Consider the following 13,184-nt stretch of genomic DNA (forward strand, 5'->3'; position numbering starts at 1 on the left):
TACTCTCTATTACAGCAGGAGTAAGCCTATTGCTCTTACCCTTGCCAAAGGCCTACCTAAGCCAATATACTGTTATACACTGTGCTGATCTTCATGCCTCTGGGAAGACCAGAATCAGGACAAGTTACTTCTACTGAACAGCCTTATATGGGATCCTCATTATGTACAAGTTGGTTGAAAATTTCTAACCATTAATACAGTGCTGCTGTAGTCTATACTTTGTAATATTATAAAATAAGAGTGAAGAGGTGTTTCCTTAATTTAAGATTACTAGAAGAAATGTCAAAAAGAATGGAAGCCCTGGAAAATCGATTAAGATACTGATGGCGTTCTCAAAAGTATGTGCTGAGTTGGATATTTATACATATGAAGAGAGCAAATCTAAGATATGTAAAAGAGCCAGTCTCCTGCTGGAAGAAAGAATTTATGGTTCCAGTACTTCAAGACTGCATTTTTGTATTGACTGCAGAAAAAAAATGGCAAGATTTAATTTTTTATACAATTGTAATATTTTTATCAATTGAGATAAGCTATGAAATAATAAAATGGTGCTTTTAAAAGAACAGTTTAAATTGTTTAGAGACATTCAAGGCCCTATTATGTAGTCTTTGGTCTAATTGAGACAGTGGAAACATGTACATGTTACCAAGCAGCTTCCCAAGCTTGTCCTAAAATACCAATATGGGGAAAGATGCTTTAACCCTCAAGGGAAAAATAGTCCGAGGCACTGGTGGGAGGACCTTGGCTAGCAAGTTTAAGCACACACATGCACCTCCCCCTGACAAAAACCCCACTCATGTTAACCAGTAAACTCAAGTTTTGGATACTTGTGGTATTGTAACATGCAGTACTACCCCAAAGCTGAATCTCAGCTTTGCTATCCTAAAGAACATGGTACTAGATGCAAGTACACTCTAAAAATATCAGCCAATAGGGCAAAAGAGGGGATGATCGCTTAGTACATTGAGAAAATGGCTTTTATGCCAGAATGCACATTTGGGTTATTGTTACAACTGCACAATTCAGCATTAATAGTCTAAGAAATACAGGCAGCTCCAACTCTGAATTACGTAAAAAGCGAAGCCAAAATCCCAACAGTCTTGTTTCCTTCCCAGTATCTAGTTTTTTTAGTGGCTTTATCTCAAGCTACTATCCCAGACGCCTTTCTGCTGCCAAGAAAGAACGTTACTGATTCCAAGACCTTTTGGCTTCTGGAGCTTAAAAAGACATTTTTATCCCAGCATTGTAAGAAACAGAAGTGCCCCTGAAATCAAAGTTCTGATCATTTGAGAATTTATATAAATACTTTTGGTTGAGCCGCGACGATAAAATAAAGCTTCTTCTAGAGCCCTTGGAAGCCACCTCTGAATATTTCTGAAAACATTTGATTTTCACTTATGATTATCAGACCAAAGGCTGATAATAATTATTATCTCCATTATTTTTGAATTTTAGAGCAGCAACCAGGCCACTTACCTATTTGAATACAGAACCCAGAAGCCCCATTTTAAATTCTATTTAATTTTTGAAACTTCACCTTAGAGTGAAGGGAAGGTAGCAAATAGTAACCATCTTATATCATTTTCAATTGATAGCACCCTTGTTTGCAAATTCATACCTTATTTGCCGCAGGTTTGCATGGCAAAGCCAGTAATGTTACCAGATGAAATGGGCAGGGTATTATGGTAGACAACCCAAATTCACAAAACTCACATTAATATAAATTCTGTTAAGCAATTGCCTCCCTTTCTCACTAAGTGACTATTGACATTTTTGTTGCCTGAACTAGTTTTGAGCCAAGTATGATAAAACATTCTGCTTTCACAGCTGCAAGGCACTACATTCTAGAGGGTGGAGAATAAGGTAGTACAACTTCTACTAAAGATGCAGTCAAAAGCACATCAGCGCTCCAAAGTTTGTGGTAGCATACCCTAGACCTGGCTTCCCCAATCTTGTGGTCTTCGTGTTTTGCAACTATGAATATATGCAACTCAAGAAAGCTCCTGCCAATGGTAGATTTGTAACCAGTTTTATTACACAAAATGTAAAGTTCAGCAATATCTACTTCTCACTGGTTTGCTCTGGCATGCTTCTAATGATGTCAGAATCACCTGTTGAGAGGGAGAAAAAACATATTTTAAAAAACACTATAGCAAATAGTGCTGCACAATTAATTCTTCGTATCAAGATGCCAACAACCCATTTTTCCTTTTAGATGAACATTTTCCAGCATAAATTCAAAACTTTTAATTATATGGGGAAGTACACTCTAAATATGTTACTTGCAGTTAAAAACCAGAACTAGGGAGGCAAATCTAGCTCTGGGGACACACTACATAGTTATAATATAGCGAATGTCTAGCCTGCCCTGATCACTGAAATATCAGGACAGCGAGAATATTCGCAGTGCTTTAAAAGTTCAAAATGCAATACCTTAAGGAGTAGATTGAGAGTAATGGCTTTTATACAGTATGATATTACTTAAACCGACTAGATATTTTGAAGACGTTGGAGTGGGTTGGATTCTATGTATCTCCAGAATTAACTGATTCAGACTACAATATAATGCAAGCTCGGTGAAGTTCACTATGATTTAGCTCTAAAGGGACTGTGCTCTCTAATAAATATATGAAGAGCAGGGGGTTTAGAATCAGGACAATTTCCAAAGAGTGTAATGAATGGACTTCGATAGAAGTAGATCACCTTAAGACTCTTCAGCATATCCAAGGGTATTGTGGTACCAAATAAACACATACCTGGGTCAATGATGGCAAGTGTACACACTCTGTAGTACTTTCCACAAGCTGTACCCAATTCAATATTGTTACCGCTGTAGTGGTGCACACCAGTTTTGGCCAACATAGCATAGTATTCAGTTTCTGATTTCCTAAGAATTAAACACACACGGAAGCAAAACCAGTTTAAATTTATGGGTTTTAATCTACAATACAGGCTGGAAATTTCACATGAGCACTAAACATTATTCCTCATGAAAGGCTTCATGATTTATCCCTGCAACCTTCTACTATCTAGATAGGGAGTCTAGCAGCTATAAAGATATCTTTGTTTTATAAGGGATTATAGAACATTACTATGCCATAGCAAAAATAGTCATGTTTAAGTGCTAAATCAATATTTTCAGTACATTTTGGGTCATGGCATCAAAGTTTATTTATCTTCCATTTACCAAGAGCAAAAATATGAAGGTGAAAATGTGGCCAAGTCTACATACCTACCTTCATCATTACTTGGAGCAACTTATTTTATAAAATTATTTTAGTGAGAGATTACACCTAAGATTAACAGCACAATACTATGCATGCTTGTCAAAAAGTAATTCTAACTTAGTTCAATGGGGCTTGCCCCCAGGCAAGTGTGCACAGGAGTCCCACTTAAAACAATTTTTGGTTATTATTATTATTATTATTAAACCCTAGCCATCTAAACAACATGCTCAATTTGTTTACAAAATCTCAAATTTTCAGTACTATAGATCACTGTTACCCAACTAGGGGCCATCATTGTTTGCCTAACAGGAGGCCACAGGTGAAAATAAATTGGGGACCACAGCACGAGACCAGGGCTACAGAGGGAAGTGAGAAGTGAAGAAAATAGAAGTCAGGAAAAGGTTGAGTAACTGCTGTAGATAGAAACTTACCTTAGAGCTGGGCAGTTGTTGGCTAGGATGACCAACTTGGCTTTGCCCTGTCGGATCATTTTCAGAGTCTGCTTGTATCCCAGTACATATTTACCACTTTTCATAACCAGCTGAAGTCTAGAGTTTATGGACTCGAGGGACTTTTTCTGAAAGAAAATGTTGAGGTATGGCAACTTCAAAATGATTCCAGCGTTTATGAATAATGAAGTTCTATATTCCACATGTCTGGGCTTATTACACTGCACTCATCTAAGAATATGTATCACACAAAACACGTCAAATAATGCATAATGATGATGAACTTGAATGTTAAAAATTATTAGATTTTTTGTTTTTTAATTTTTACTCTTAAAAATAATCAAGACAGGAGTTATTTGTACATAGCTATGTGTTTTAGCTCTTAAACCAGGGTCTTAGGAAGAAAATGGAAAAACATCCCCAATGAAAAATAGTATTTAATAGTTACAGCTTGTTTCTTATAACATACAACTTACATAGCCATGCTAACAGGATATATCTCTTAAACTGTAAGTTACTGACAATTTTGAACATATTCCTGCCCTCACACTATTGTCTCTGCTTTCTAAAACTAAAACCCCTGAATTCTATCTCTTTTATACCCAAGTTTTTAAAAAATTACTTTAAAAACATGGTAATCTCAGTGGGCCTGGGTTCTTACAAAGTACGGGAAATCTGCAGCCTTATGCTGACAGAAAATGCATGCCTCACCCCAAATTTATACACCTGTCGTTCTCGAAAACAATTCAACTTCACTGCCATTTGATTAAGCAGAAATGTTGAGGCCACATGCAACACCACTCTCCTGCAACCTTATATTCAACTCATCACACGGAGAGATAAATTCATATAAAGCCACCATTGTGCAAATAGGCCACAGGCAGCTCCTTATGTATAGAAGAAGAAAAACACAGCAGTACTCCTTGCACACACGTCTACTAGCAAAAGCCTAGGAAACTAACACTGAAGTACTGGATTGGCAAAGGCCTATGAGCTGCAAGGAACCAAGAACATACGCTTTATGAAATGCATACCGCTCCACCAAATAAGCAAATAAATCACATTAGGCTGTGCTTTCATGCAAGACAATATTTTTTAAAAAACGCGATCTATAAATTAAAATCCGACGATTAAATAAAAATTAATGACTCTACAACCAGGTTTGGCCCCAAGTTTCACCGGCTCCTCGCCCCCACGATCACCCTCCTCTCCTCCCGTTTCTGCCTTTCCCCACATGAGGCCCCTTCCGCCCTCCTGCTGCCCCCCATGCCCGGCTCTTCCTCTCACCGTCTTCTTGGCGGCCACCATCCTGTCGGCTCTGCCGTTACCTGCGCCAAAGAAAACGGGAAAGGGGGGCAGAGAGAGAATTAACGTCCCACCGTATCCAGTCCCACCTGCTGCGCCCCCCGCCCCGCGTGAACTCGGCTTTCCCCGCTCACCCGGCTCCCCTCACCCAACCCCGCGGAGACCCGCTTACCAGAGAGGCACCTCCAAGATGGCCGGGCCGCGAGGAAAGGAAGGAGCTCCCGCAATGCAACGCGCAAAACCACGCGGCCCCCGGCCGCCGCGAACGGCTAAGCTCGCGAGAGGAGGAAATTTCCGCCCACTCCCCGTGGCCAATTTCCCAAACGGGAAGTGCGTTGCGTGGAGCATGCGCACAAGTCTCGAGATGGTACCATAGGCGCTGGCGAGAGGGGGAAATTTCCGCCCACTCCCCGTGGCCAAGCGGGAAGTACGTTGCGTGGAGCATGCGCACAAGCCTCGAGATGGTACCATAGAGATAGAAAAAAGCTTATGACAAGCTTTCTCAACCTTGGTGCCTCAAACCGTGTTGGGACTACGCTCCCCATCATACTTGATCCTCTGTTGTAGTCCAGCAGCGTTTGGAGACCCAAGGTTGGTCTGGAGAAGGCTGACCGAGAAGAACTGTAACGGCCATTCTGAAAGGAGTTTGAGGCGGCTCCCTCCATTCAGGCTTTGGGAGACGAACGGCGACGTCTTTACGTTTTCCTATCTCTATGCCGCACTTGGCCTGAGCAGCCTCTTCTCTTTGCTTCTCTCCGCAGAGAGCAAGCTCAGTAAATGAGAGGGAATCGAGCCATCCTCGGGGCATGGCCTCTTAACTTAGGCTGCAGTTGTGCTTGAAAGGATATGCTCAAATAAAAAGGCATATAATTCAGGTGTTGGGTGGGGGGGAGTCTTAATATGATCTATGGTCAAAGAATGTATTGTGAAGAAAGACATGGCTGCTTAAATTTTAAAAAAAAATGTAAAACATTTTACTCTGGAGTAAACAAACGACTTAATTCAAAGCAAAGCAGGGCTCACTAGCACTTAATCTTGAAATTCTATTTTCAGTGTAGATGGGGCAACAAGTACACCAGGCCACTGAACTTTGCTGCTTTGTACTTACCTAGAATGATTTCAGCTTTGGTGAGAACGTGTACAGTGGAACCTTGGTTCTCGAACGGCTTAGTTGACGAACAAATCGGAACCTGAATGCTGCAAACCTGGAAAAGTTCCGATTTGTGAACTTTTTTCGGAAGCTGAATGCTTCCATTCTGAGTGCTTCCGCTGAGGACCCGTGCAACACGCTGGCGATATTTGGAGCTTATATTTGACAATTTTTTTTTTGCGACTTATTTGGCGATTTTGTTTTAGTGACTTACTTGGCGATTTTGTTTCTGCAACTTATTTGGCAATTTTGTTTCCGCGAGTATTTTGGTTAATTTGTTTTTGTGACTCTGTGGAACCCAGTTCAGCTACTGTATTTTCAGGAGCCCTCTTGCAATTTGATTGTGTGACACTGCAAAAATGGATAAAAGTTGCAAAGGCAAGAGAACCATTAACAGAGCAACAATAGAGGTGAAGAAGCAAATTATTTCCAAGCATGAAAGTGGTGTCCGTGTAAGTGATCTGGCAACGCAGTTTGGTATGGCCAAATCTACAATTTGCACCATCTTAAAAAATAAGGAAGCCATTAAAGGAGCCAATGTTGCAAAAGGTGTTAAAACACTCACAAGGCAGCGAACACAGACAATTGAAGAAGTGGAAAAACTGCTTTTAATATGGATAAAAGAAAAACAGTTGGCCGGTGACAGCATTTCTGAGAGCATGATTTGTGAAAAAGCTTTACATTTGCATGCTGAACTCATCAGAAACACTCCTGGAGCAAGTGCTGAGGGTGAGGTTTTCAAGGCAAGTAGAGGTTGGTTTGATAATTTTAAGAGGAGAAGTGGCATACACAGTGTGGTGAGACATGGTGAAGCTGCCAGTGCCAACAAATTGGATGCTGACCGATTTGTTTTGGATTTTAAAGATTATGTTGAGTCACAGGGTTTCATTCCCCAACAAGTTTTCAACTGTGATGAGACAGGCCTCTTTCGGAAGAAAATGCCAAAGAGGACCTACATAACAAAGGAGGAGAAATCATTGCAAGTGAATAGTGATGATGTGGAGGACCACAAGACTGAGCTCGCCACAGAGGAAGAACAGAACATTCTGACGGAGCAGCAACAGGCGGCAACTGAGGAAATACCTTCAGAGGAGGAGAGCAGAGAAATTGTATCTACTGCACTGATCAAAGAAATGTGTGCAAAATGGACTGAAGTGCAAAGTTTTGTTGAAAAATATCACCCTGATAAAGCCGCTGTAAGTCACGCCGCCAACACTTTCAATGATAATGCTATGTCTCACTTTAGACAAATTTTAAAACATCAGCAAAAGCAAATCTCAACTGAAAAAAATTTAGTGAGGAAAAGAATCAGCGGGTCTGAACCAGGTGTCAGTGGTGTAAGAAAAACAAGGGAAGGAATTGCAGGAGAGGAATCACCGATTGTGATTCCGGAAGAGGACCCTGACCCTCCATCCAAACAATGACTATCATACGTTAAGGTAAGGGAAAAAATTGCATTTTCATTTTTATCTACAATACTGTTTTATTTTACAGTTCAGCACATTGTTTATTGCTTTCATTTTATGGATCAATGGTCTCATTAGATAATAAAATTCATGTTAAATTTCTGTTTTAGGGGTTGTTTTTAAAAGTCTGGAACAGATTAATCCTTTTTGCATTATTTTCTGTAGGAAAGTGCGCCTTGGTTTTCGAATGTTTTGGAAGTCGAATTAAGTTTGAGAACCAAGGTAACACTGTATATTCAAATCAATGGCCCTGTCATGGGCTCTCACATGACTCCACAGTATGCCAGCATTTTCATGACTGGTTAGAACAACACTTAGCTGCTGTCTCCAAAAAGTCTCACTTCTACCCAAGATACATGGGTTCCATGTTTATCACCTGAACAGGAGGTACTTAATGCAGTTTCTATAAGGCTTCAATTAATTCCACTGTGCCAACAACCTAAGACTAAGCCAGTCTTTGCAAGCAATTCAGTTTCTGGACACTGCAAAATAGTGCAACTTTCTGCATTTCCTTTCCATCTGACCTCTCTGTTTACAATTCCCTACTCCCTTCGCTATGTGTATATATAGCTGCCACTCAGAAAAACACTTCATATATTTGATGGCGTGGACTGTAGCCCATAAAATCTTAATGCATTTGTTAGTCTTTAAGGTGCCACAAGACTCACTCTTGTTTTCTTTATAATCTATTGCTATCAAAGATGGCAAACCTGAGGATAATTTATGCCACACAGAATGCAAATTTCTCTCACATGGATTTGATTTGGCTTCTTTTAGACTTATAGTCCAGCTGTGTTTTATCAGTGTGGACATCCTAATCTTTGTCATACTCTAAAAGCTGCCAGAGCTGTTTTGACATGCCCTATAAACAGGCAGATATTAAACTTATTGCTTTTGTACATTTGCACCCTCAGACAAATGAGAAAGCTTTATTAGAATTCCATTCTGGCACCCACACTAATTACTCTTCTTTCTATGGGTATTAAAAGTGGCAGACTGAGCTTTATGATAATGATCATATTTAAAGCAAGTGTAAACATGGTCATTCAATTTTCCCTGGTTCATGCACTGTCCTATTCATTTATTGTCAGGAAAACAACTATGCCTCATTGTTCCAAAGCGAGCAAATCTGGAATTTGGGATACTAACAAGGTTGGCATTTGCTGAATCAGCATTGACATTTCTTGTCACTCAGCCATCCAATCAAAAAACAGTTCCAGAACAAAAATGGATAAAGGAATGAAGTCCGCTGGAGGGCAGAGAAAAGCCTGATGCTTATTGTCAATTTGAGCATATCCAAAAACATTCAATGCCCAGTTTAAACATGAGTAATACTGTTAGAAGAGTCACTTGAATAACACAAATGGAGTCCAGAGAGAAAAGAAATTGGTAATACTTTACAAGGGGAAACTGAACTATACAGAAATATACAGAGAAGTTTCTTAATTCAGATCTAGTACATAGGGAGGCATACAATTACACACAGGAGGAAACACCTTTGGACCTAACCAGCCAATCAGAGCTTGAGTTACCAAGCAAGGATTGTGCCAATCTCACTGGTTGCTAGGCAACAACACCATCCCGCTCTAGGTTGGCTAACTAAACAATTAACCCTTCAGTTGCTAACTGAATGATCCCTGCTGTTACATTTCTAAGAAATACAGTCTTGTAAAAAGCCATGAAATTCTGGGCATTGTAGTTTGTTAAGGTTGCTGGTGATGTTAGCTGTGTGAGAGGTAAACTACAGTGCCCAGAATTTTTTGAGAGAAAGAATGTGTTTCGAATGTGCTTTAAAGTTATAGTGTGTGCACAGCTTAGATTATTATGAATATATCCTCTTATTCCATCATATAATTCAAGGCCAGTCGTAGGAGATTCCTTTATAATAGGGGTGGGGAACCTATGGCCCTTCAACTCCCATCAGTCTAAGCCAGCATGGCCAGTGTTTAGGAATGATAAGAGCTTGTTCACAGAGCAGACCAGGGGAGGTGTGCAGAGGTCAGCAAGTTCCCCATTCCTGTCTTGTAGGCGGTGTTTTGCCCCAGGCCTGAGATTCCCCACCCAGTTTTTAGATTGTATACCTGCCCTGGTCTGCTCTGTGAACAAGCTGCAATCAGTATAGGAATCACATGTGCTTGACATTTTTTTTTAAAAAAAAAACCATTCTAGAAGTCTCTTTATTGCAAATATTGCAATAATTAGAAAAATTAGATACACAGCCTCTCATTTGCAGAAGTTAATGGGTGTCTACGGCACAGATTCTTGAAGTCTGTTTGGCAACAGAAATGTGATCATGATTAGGTCTGTGGTTTCAGTAAGAATACTTTGACATAATGCGTTTTGATAACCTTTGATGGTGGTTGAATTTTAAGACATTTGAGGGCTTGCACTGTTTTCGCTAATGTAAGTAAGGTTTTAAATTTCTACAGTAAACGTGAAAGAGTTGTGCACTTTGTGTTCACTTATGTTTGCATTGCATGTAAAAGGTTTCTGGCAGAACATAAACGGCTGTTGTGTCTTACAGCTTTACACAAACTGGTGCCTAGCCCTGAACTGGTACTAAGTACTTGAAAGGGGAGAAACCAACACCCCAAAGGTGGAGGACTTTGAGGTCCATGCTGGATTGCCTGGAATGAGTGCTGAGGATCCCCTTGACAGGCTGTCTGGTGAGAAACTGTCTGAAGAACCCTTTGAACTATCAGAGGAAGAGACTGAGCCAGCCCTCAGTCCTGAATAACTCTGGCACCAATTGGCCTGGGCACAGACTGAAGAGCAATGACACAGCATGGGTCTACAGACCCAGACGTACATGGTAAGCAATTTTTGGAACTCCTTTACTACCAGCAGCTGGGGTTAGGGTGTTATGTATGAGTCTCATACATTAGCCTTCTAGTTGTAGGAAACAACACAGATATCTCTTCTTGTTTGTGGGATCCTTAGTCCTGCTTCCAGTTCCCTCACCTTGCTGAATTCACTGTGATGTTGAACTTGGGTGTAGTTTTGGATCACATTTTGGACCTAGCCTGATTCTCTGTGCTAGACTTTGGCTCAAGACCATAGCCCCCCAAGGACATGCCCTGCAGCGTGACAGTTGTTTCATTTAACCAGTGTCCTTAGTAATTCATATCTATCCACTGGTATGTTGCAAATGCCACCACTATTGCATCATTTGGTGTTAAACAGTGACCAGCATCACGTGCTCTTTGACCTGATATAACAATTCCTTGAGATAGTCACAGAAGGAAATGTTTGCAGTGCAATCCTGTACAATTCAACTCAGAAATACGCCTCACTGCTTTCAGTGGGGCTTACAGGTAAAGGTCTATAGGAGAGCAACCTCATTTAACTAAACTTTAATTCGTAAAGTAACACCCCTCCCCAAAAAGCCCCCTAGGTTTCAAAACTTATTTGTTCATTGTCAGTTCTTTTTCGCATTGTTTTGTGTGGAAACTTCTTATTTAATTCCACAGAAGTGCAATCAAGATTATGGTTTGAAGGCACGTAGGGCCATCATCTTGCTGAAACTAAAATGGTGGGGTCCAGCCAGCACCTACATGAGAGATTTCATGGGCAGCTTAAGACTTTGACTCAAAGAACATCATCCCCCCAAAATACATTTATCTATTGTAAATGTATTTTACCAAACTAATAAGACAATTTATAACATTCTCCCCTCAAAACACTTTGCTTTTACACTGAAAACACCCCCGTTTGATTTATTTGTTGAGCCACAGTTTACGTGGTTTGTCATATGAAAACATCCACCATAGTTTCATAATTACAGTCGCTATGAAGAGGCTGCCAAGAAATGCTTTCTTGGTTGCAGGGGCTCATGAGAGCAGCATACCTTGTGGACTGGCATGGAAAATATGCCAATCTCAAGGAAGCCACCAGGAATGCGCAGGAAGCAGCAGCAACCTCACAGCAACCAAGTATGAGTACTGGTTGTATAATGCATAAAAAGGCCATAATTACTTGTTTATAAAGTCTGTTATTTTATTGGTATTCTCCTATGAATGTTTTACATAACTTTATGTAAACTGCTTAGAGTTGTTTTGGTTAGGTGGCATACAATCTTGTTAAATAAATACATGAATTTAAGCAAGGCCTATTAGGACTTGTATACTGAAGCCATTTAAAACAATGGAAACATGCAATATATTTTGTTGTGTGGCTGTTCTTATTTGTTCCTTTGTCAATTTTTAGTGTATTTCATGTTTCTCATATTAGTCACATTGGATTGTACAAGGAAAAGTAGGATATAAATATTTGAAATACTGTACATACATACAGTGACTACGACCACCAGGTCGAATCCTGGCTAAGAAACAGGTCTTTCCTCACTGCCTGGTGTTTAGGTGGGGACAGAGTTTGGATGACATATAGCTATTTCTCTGCCAGTACTGTTGTGGAGGCCCTACCTTCATTCACACAGAAAGCGTCCAAAAGGGACAGGGCACCAGCGAATTTGAATCTGCTGGATCTGAAGCCCCACAGATCTCCTGAGGAGCCTGATCTGGTGTAGCAAAATTAGACAAAACCACTGACCCGTTCCCATCTTGGGATGTCCCAATGGGTCTGCCACCCCCTTCTCCTTGACCCCACTTAGGATTCTTACTGGGTGACGTTGGGGTAGTCAATTATCTCTTCCTCACAGGGTTAAAATGTAAGGGTTGTGGTACGGATGAAATTGGGAGGAGGGGATTGAGACTGAAGGGACCACCTACCATTAAGAGTTGCCAACCTCTATGGGCCAGTTGGCACATTTGGAATTTTTAGAAAGATCCCTTGGCAACAGTCACAAAATGGTAGCATAACACCAAATGCCTACCCCATAAAAAAGAGGGAGGACCACAAAATGGTGCAACATATGCTACCTCTGCATTGACTGCTCCGTAAGTGGGAAAAGGTACATACAGAAAGCAGCTCTTTGTACCTCTTCTCTGTTCAGAAGGGATGGGAGAATGGGTGTTGAATTCTGGCATACAATGAAATATGGAAATATTTAAAGTGGGGAGGTTCAATCATGGGCATAGCCAGGATTTATGTTGGGGGGCAGGATTTATGTTGGGGGGGGCATAACCAAGCTATCTGTGATTGGTCAGTTACTTAACTATTTTTATTTATTTATTTTAGGGGAGCAGGTACCCCCTGCCCCCCCTTCAGCTATGCCCATGAGTTCATTGCAGAAGAGGATGAGTCGTGCAAACAGGAACTAAGTACAATCAATCTCTGGTGCACTGGGCATTTTCAATAGACTATTTGTGGACCTTATAGGAGGTACTGGCAGGTACACTCCTGCCTGGGGACACCACCCTTGATGTACCTCATCCAGATTTCCTTGGCAAAAGGGTGGGATAAACATGTCACTCCTAACGGCTATTTTCCAGCACTGCAGAATATAATCCACAACAAAACCCACCATGGGAGCCTTATAGCTGCTTCACACACATTTTGAGAGGCAGGGGTGCAATTGGTAATTTGAAACTCAGGATTTACAGGGCATGGGGGGATCTCGTTGTATAGCTCAGCTGTGGGGGCCCTTTGGCTCTACTGCTGTCCTTGAACTACAACTCCTACCAGCCCC

General features: G+C 40.8%; 3 protein-coding genes across 5 annotated transcripts in view; 2 read left to right on the forward strand and 1 right to left on the reverse strand.

Moving 5' to 3' along the window:
• The window catches only part of MATN2 (matrilin 2), a 61,443-nt gene extending 59,716 nt beyond the window's left edge, over positions 1-1,727 (forward strand). For both annotated transcript variants that reach the window (XM_079984716.1, XM_079984715.1), the window contains one exon: positions 270-1,727. In XM_079984716.1, coding sequence (XP_079840842.1) covers positions 270-324 — 55 coding nt within the window. In that variant the 3' untranslated portion in view covers positions 325-1,727. The remainder of the gene's footprint in view (positions 1-269) is intronic.
• Positions 1,728-2,013: 286 nt separating this feature from the next.
• On the reverse strand, positions 2,014-5,215 carry RPL30 (ribosomal protein L30). Its single transcript, XM_079984771.1, has 5 exons — positions 5,154-5,215; positions 4,964-5,004; positions 3,659-3,804; positions 2,757-2,887; positions 2,014-2,111 (listed from the first exon to the last, which is right to left on the reverse strand). The coding sequence occupies exons 2-5, from the start codon at positions 4,982-4,984 to the stop codon at positions 2,062-2,064; spliced, it is 348 nt and encodes a 115-aa protein (XP_079840897.1). The 5' UTR covers positions 4,985-5,004; positions 5,154-5,215; the 3' UTR covers positions 2,014-2,061.
• Positions 5,216-5,423: 208 nt separating this feature from the next.
• LOC307220188 (tigger transposable element-derived protein 1-like) lies at positions 5,424-11,698 on the forward strand. 2 transcript variants are annotated; one of them, XM_079983863.1, is made up of 2 exons: positions 5,424-7,570; positions 8,689-10,102. In XM_079983863.1, the coding sequence occupies exon 1, from the start codon at positions 6,491-6,493 to the stop codon at positions 7,553-7,555; it is 1,065 nt and encodes a 354-aa protein (XP_079839989.1). In that variant the 5' UTR covers positions 5,424-6,490; the 3' UTR covers positions 7,556-7,570; positions 8,689-10,102. The 2 variants fall into 2 exon arrangements, with proteins under 2 accessions (XP_079839989.1, XP_079839988.1); XM_079983862.1 differs by lacking the exon at positions 8,689-10,102 and adding an exon at positions 10,122-11,698 and having other exon boundaries at positions 5,425-7,570.
• Positions 11,699-13,184: the final 1,486 nt, after the last annotated feature.

The sequence above is a fragment of the Podarcis cretensis genome (genome assembly GCF_951804945.1).
Source record: "Podarcis cretensis genome assembly, chromosome: 7".
Lineage (NCBI taxonomy): Eukaryota > Metazoa > Chordata > Lepidosauria > Squamata > Lacertidae > Podarcis > Podarcis cretensis.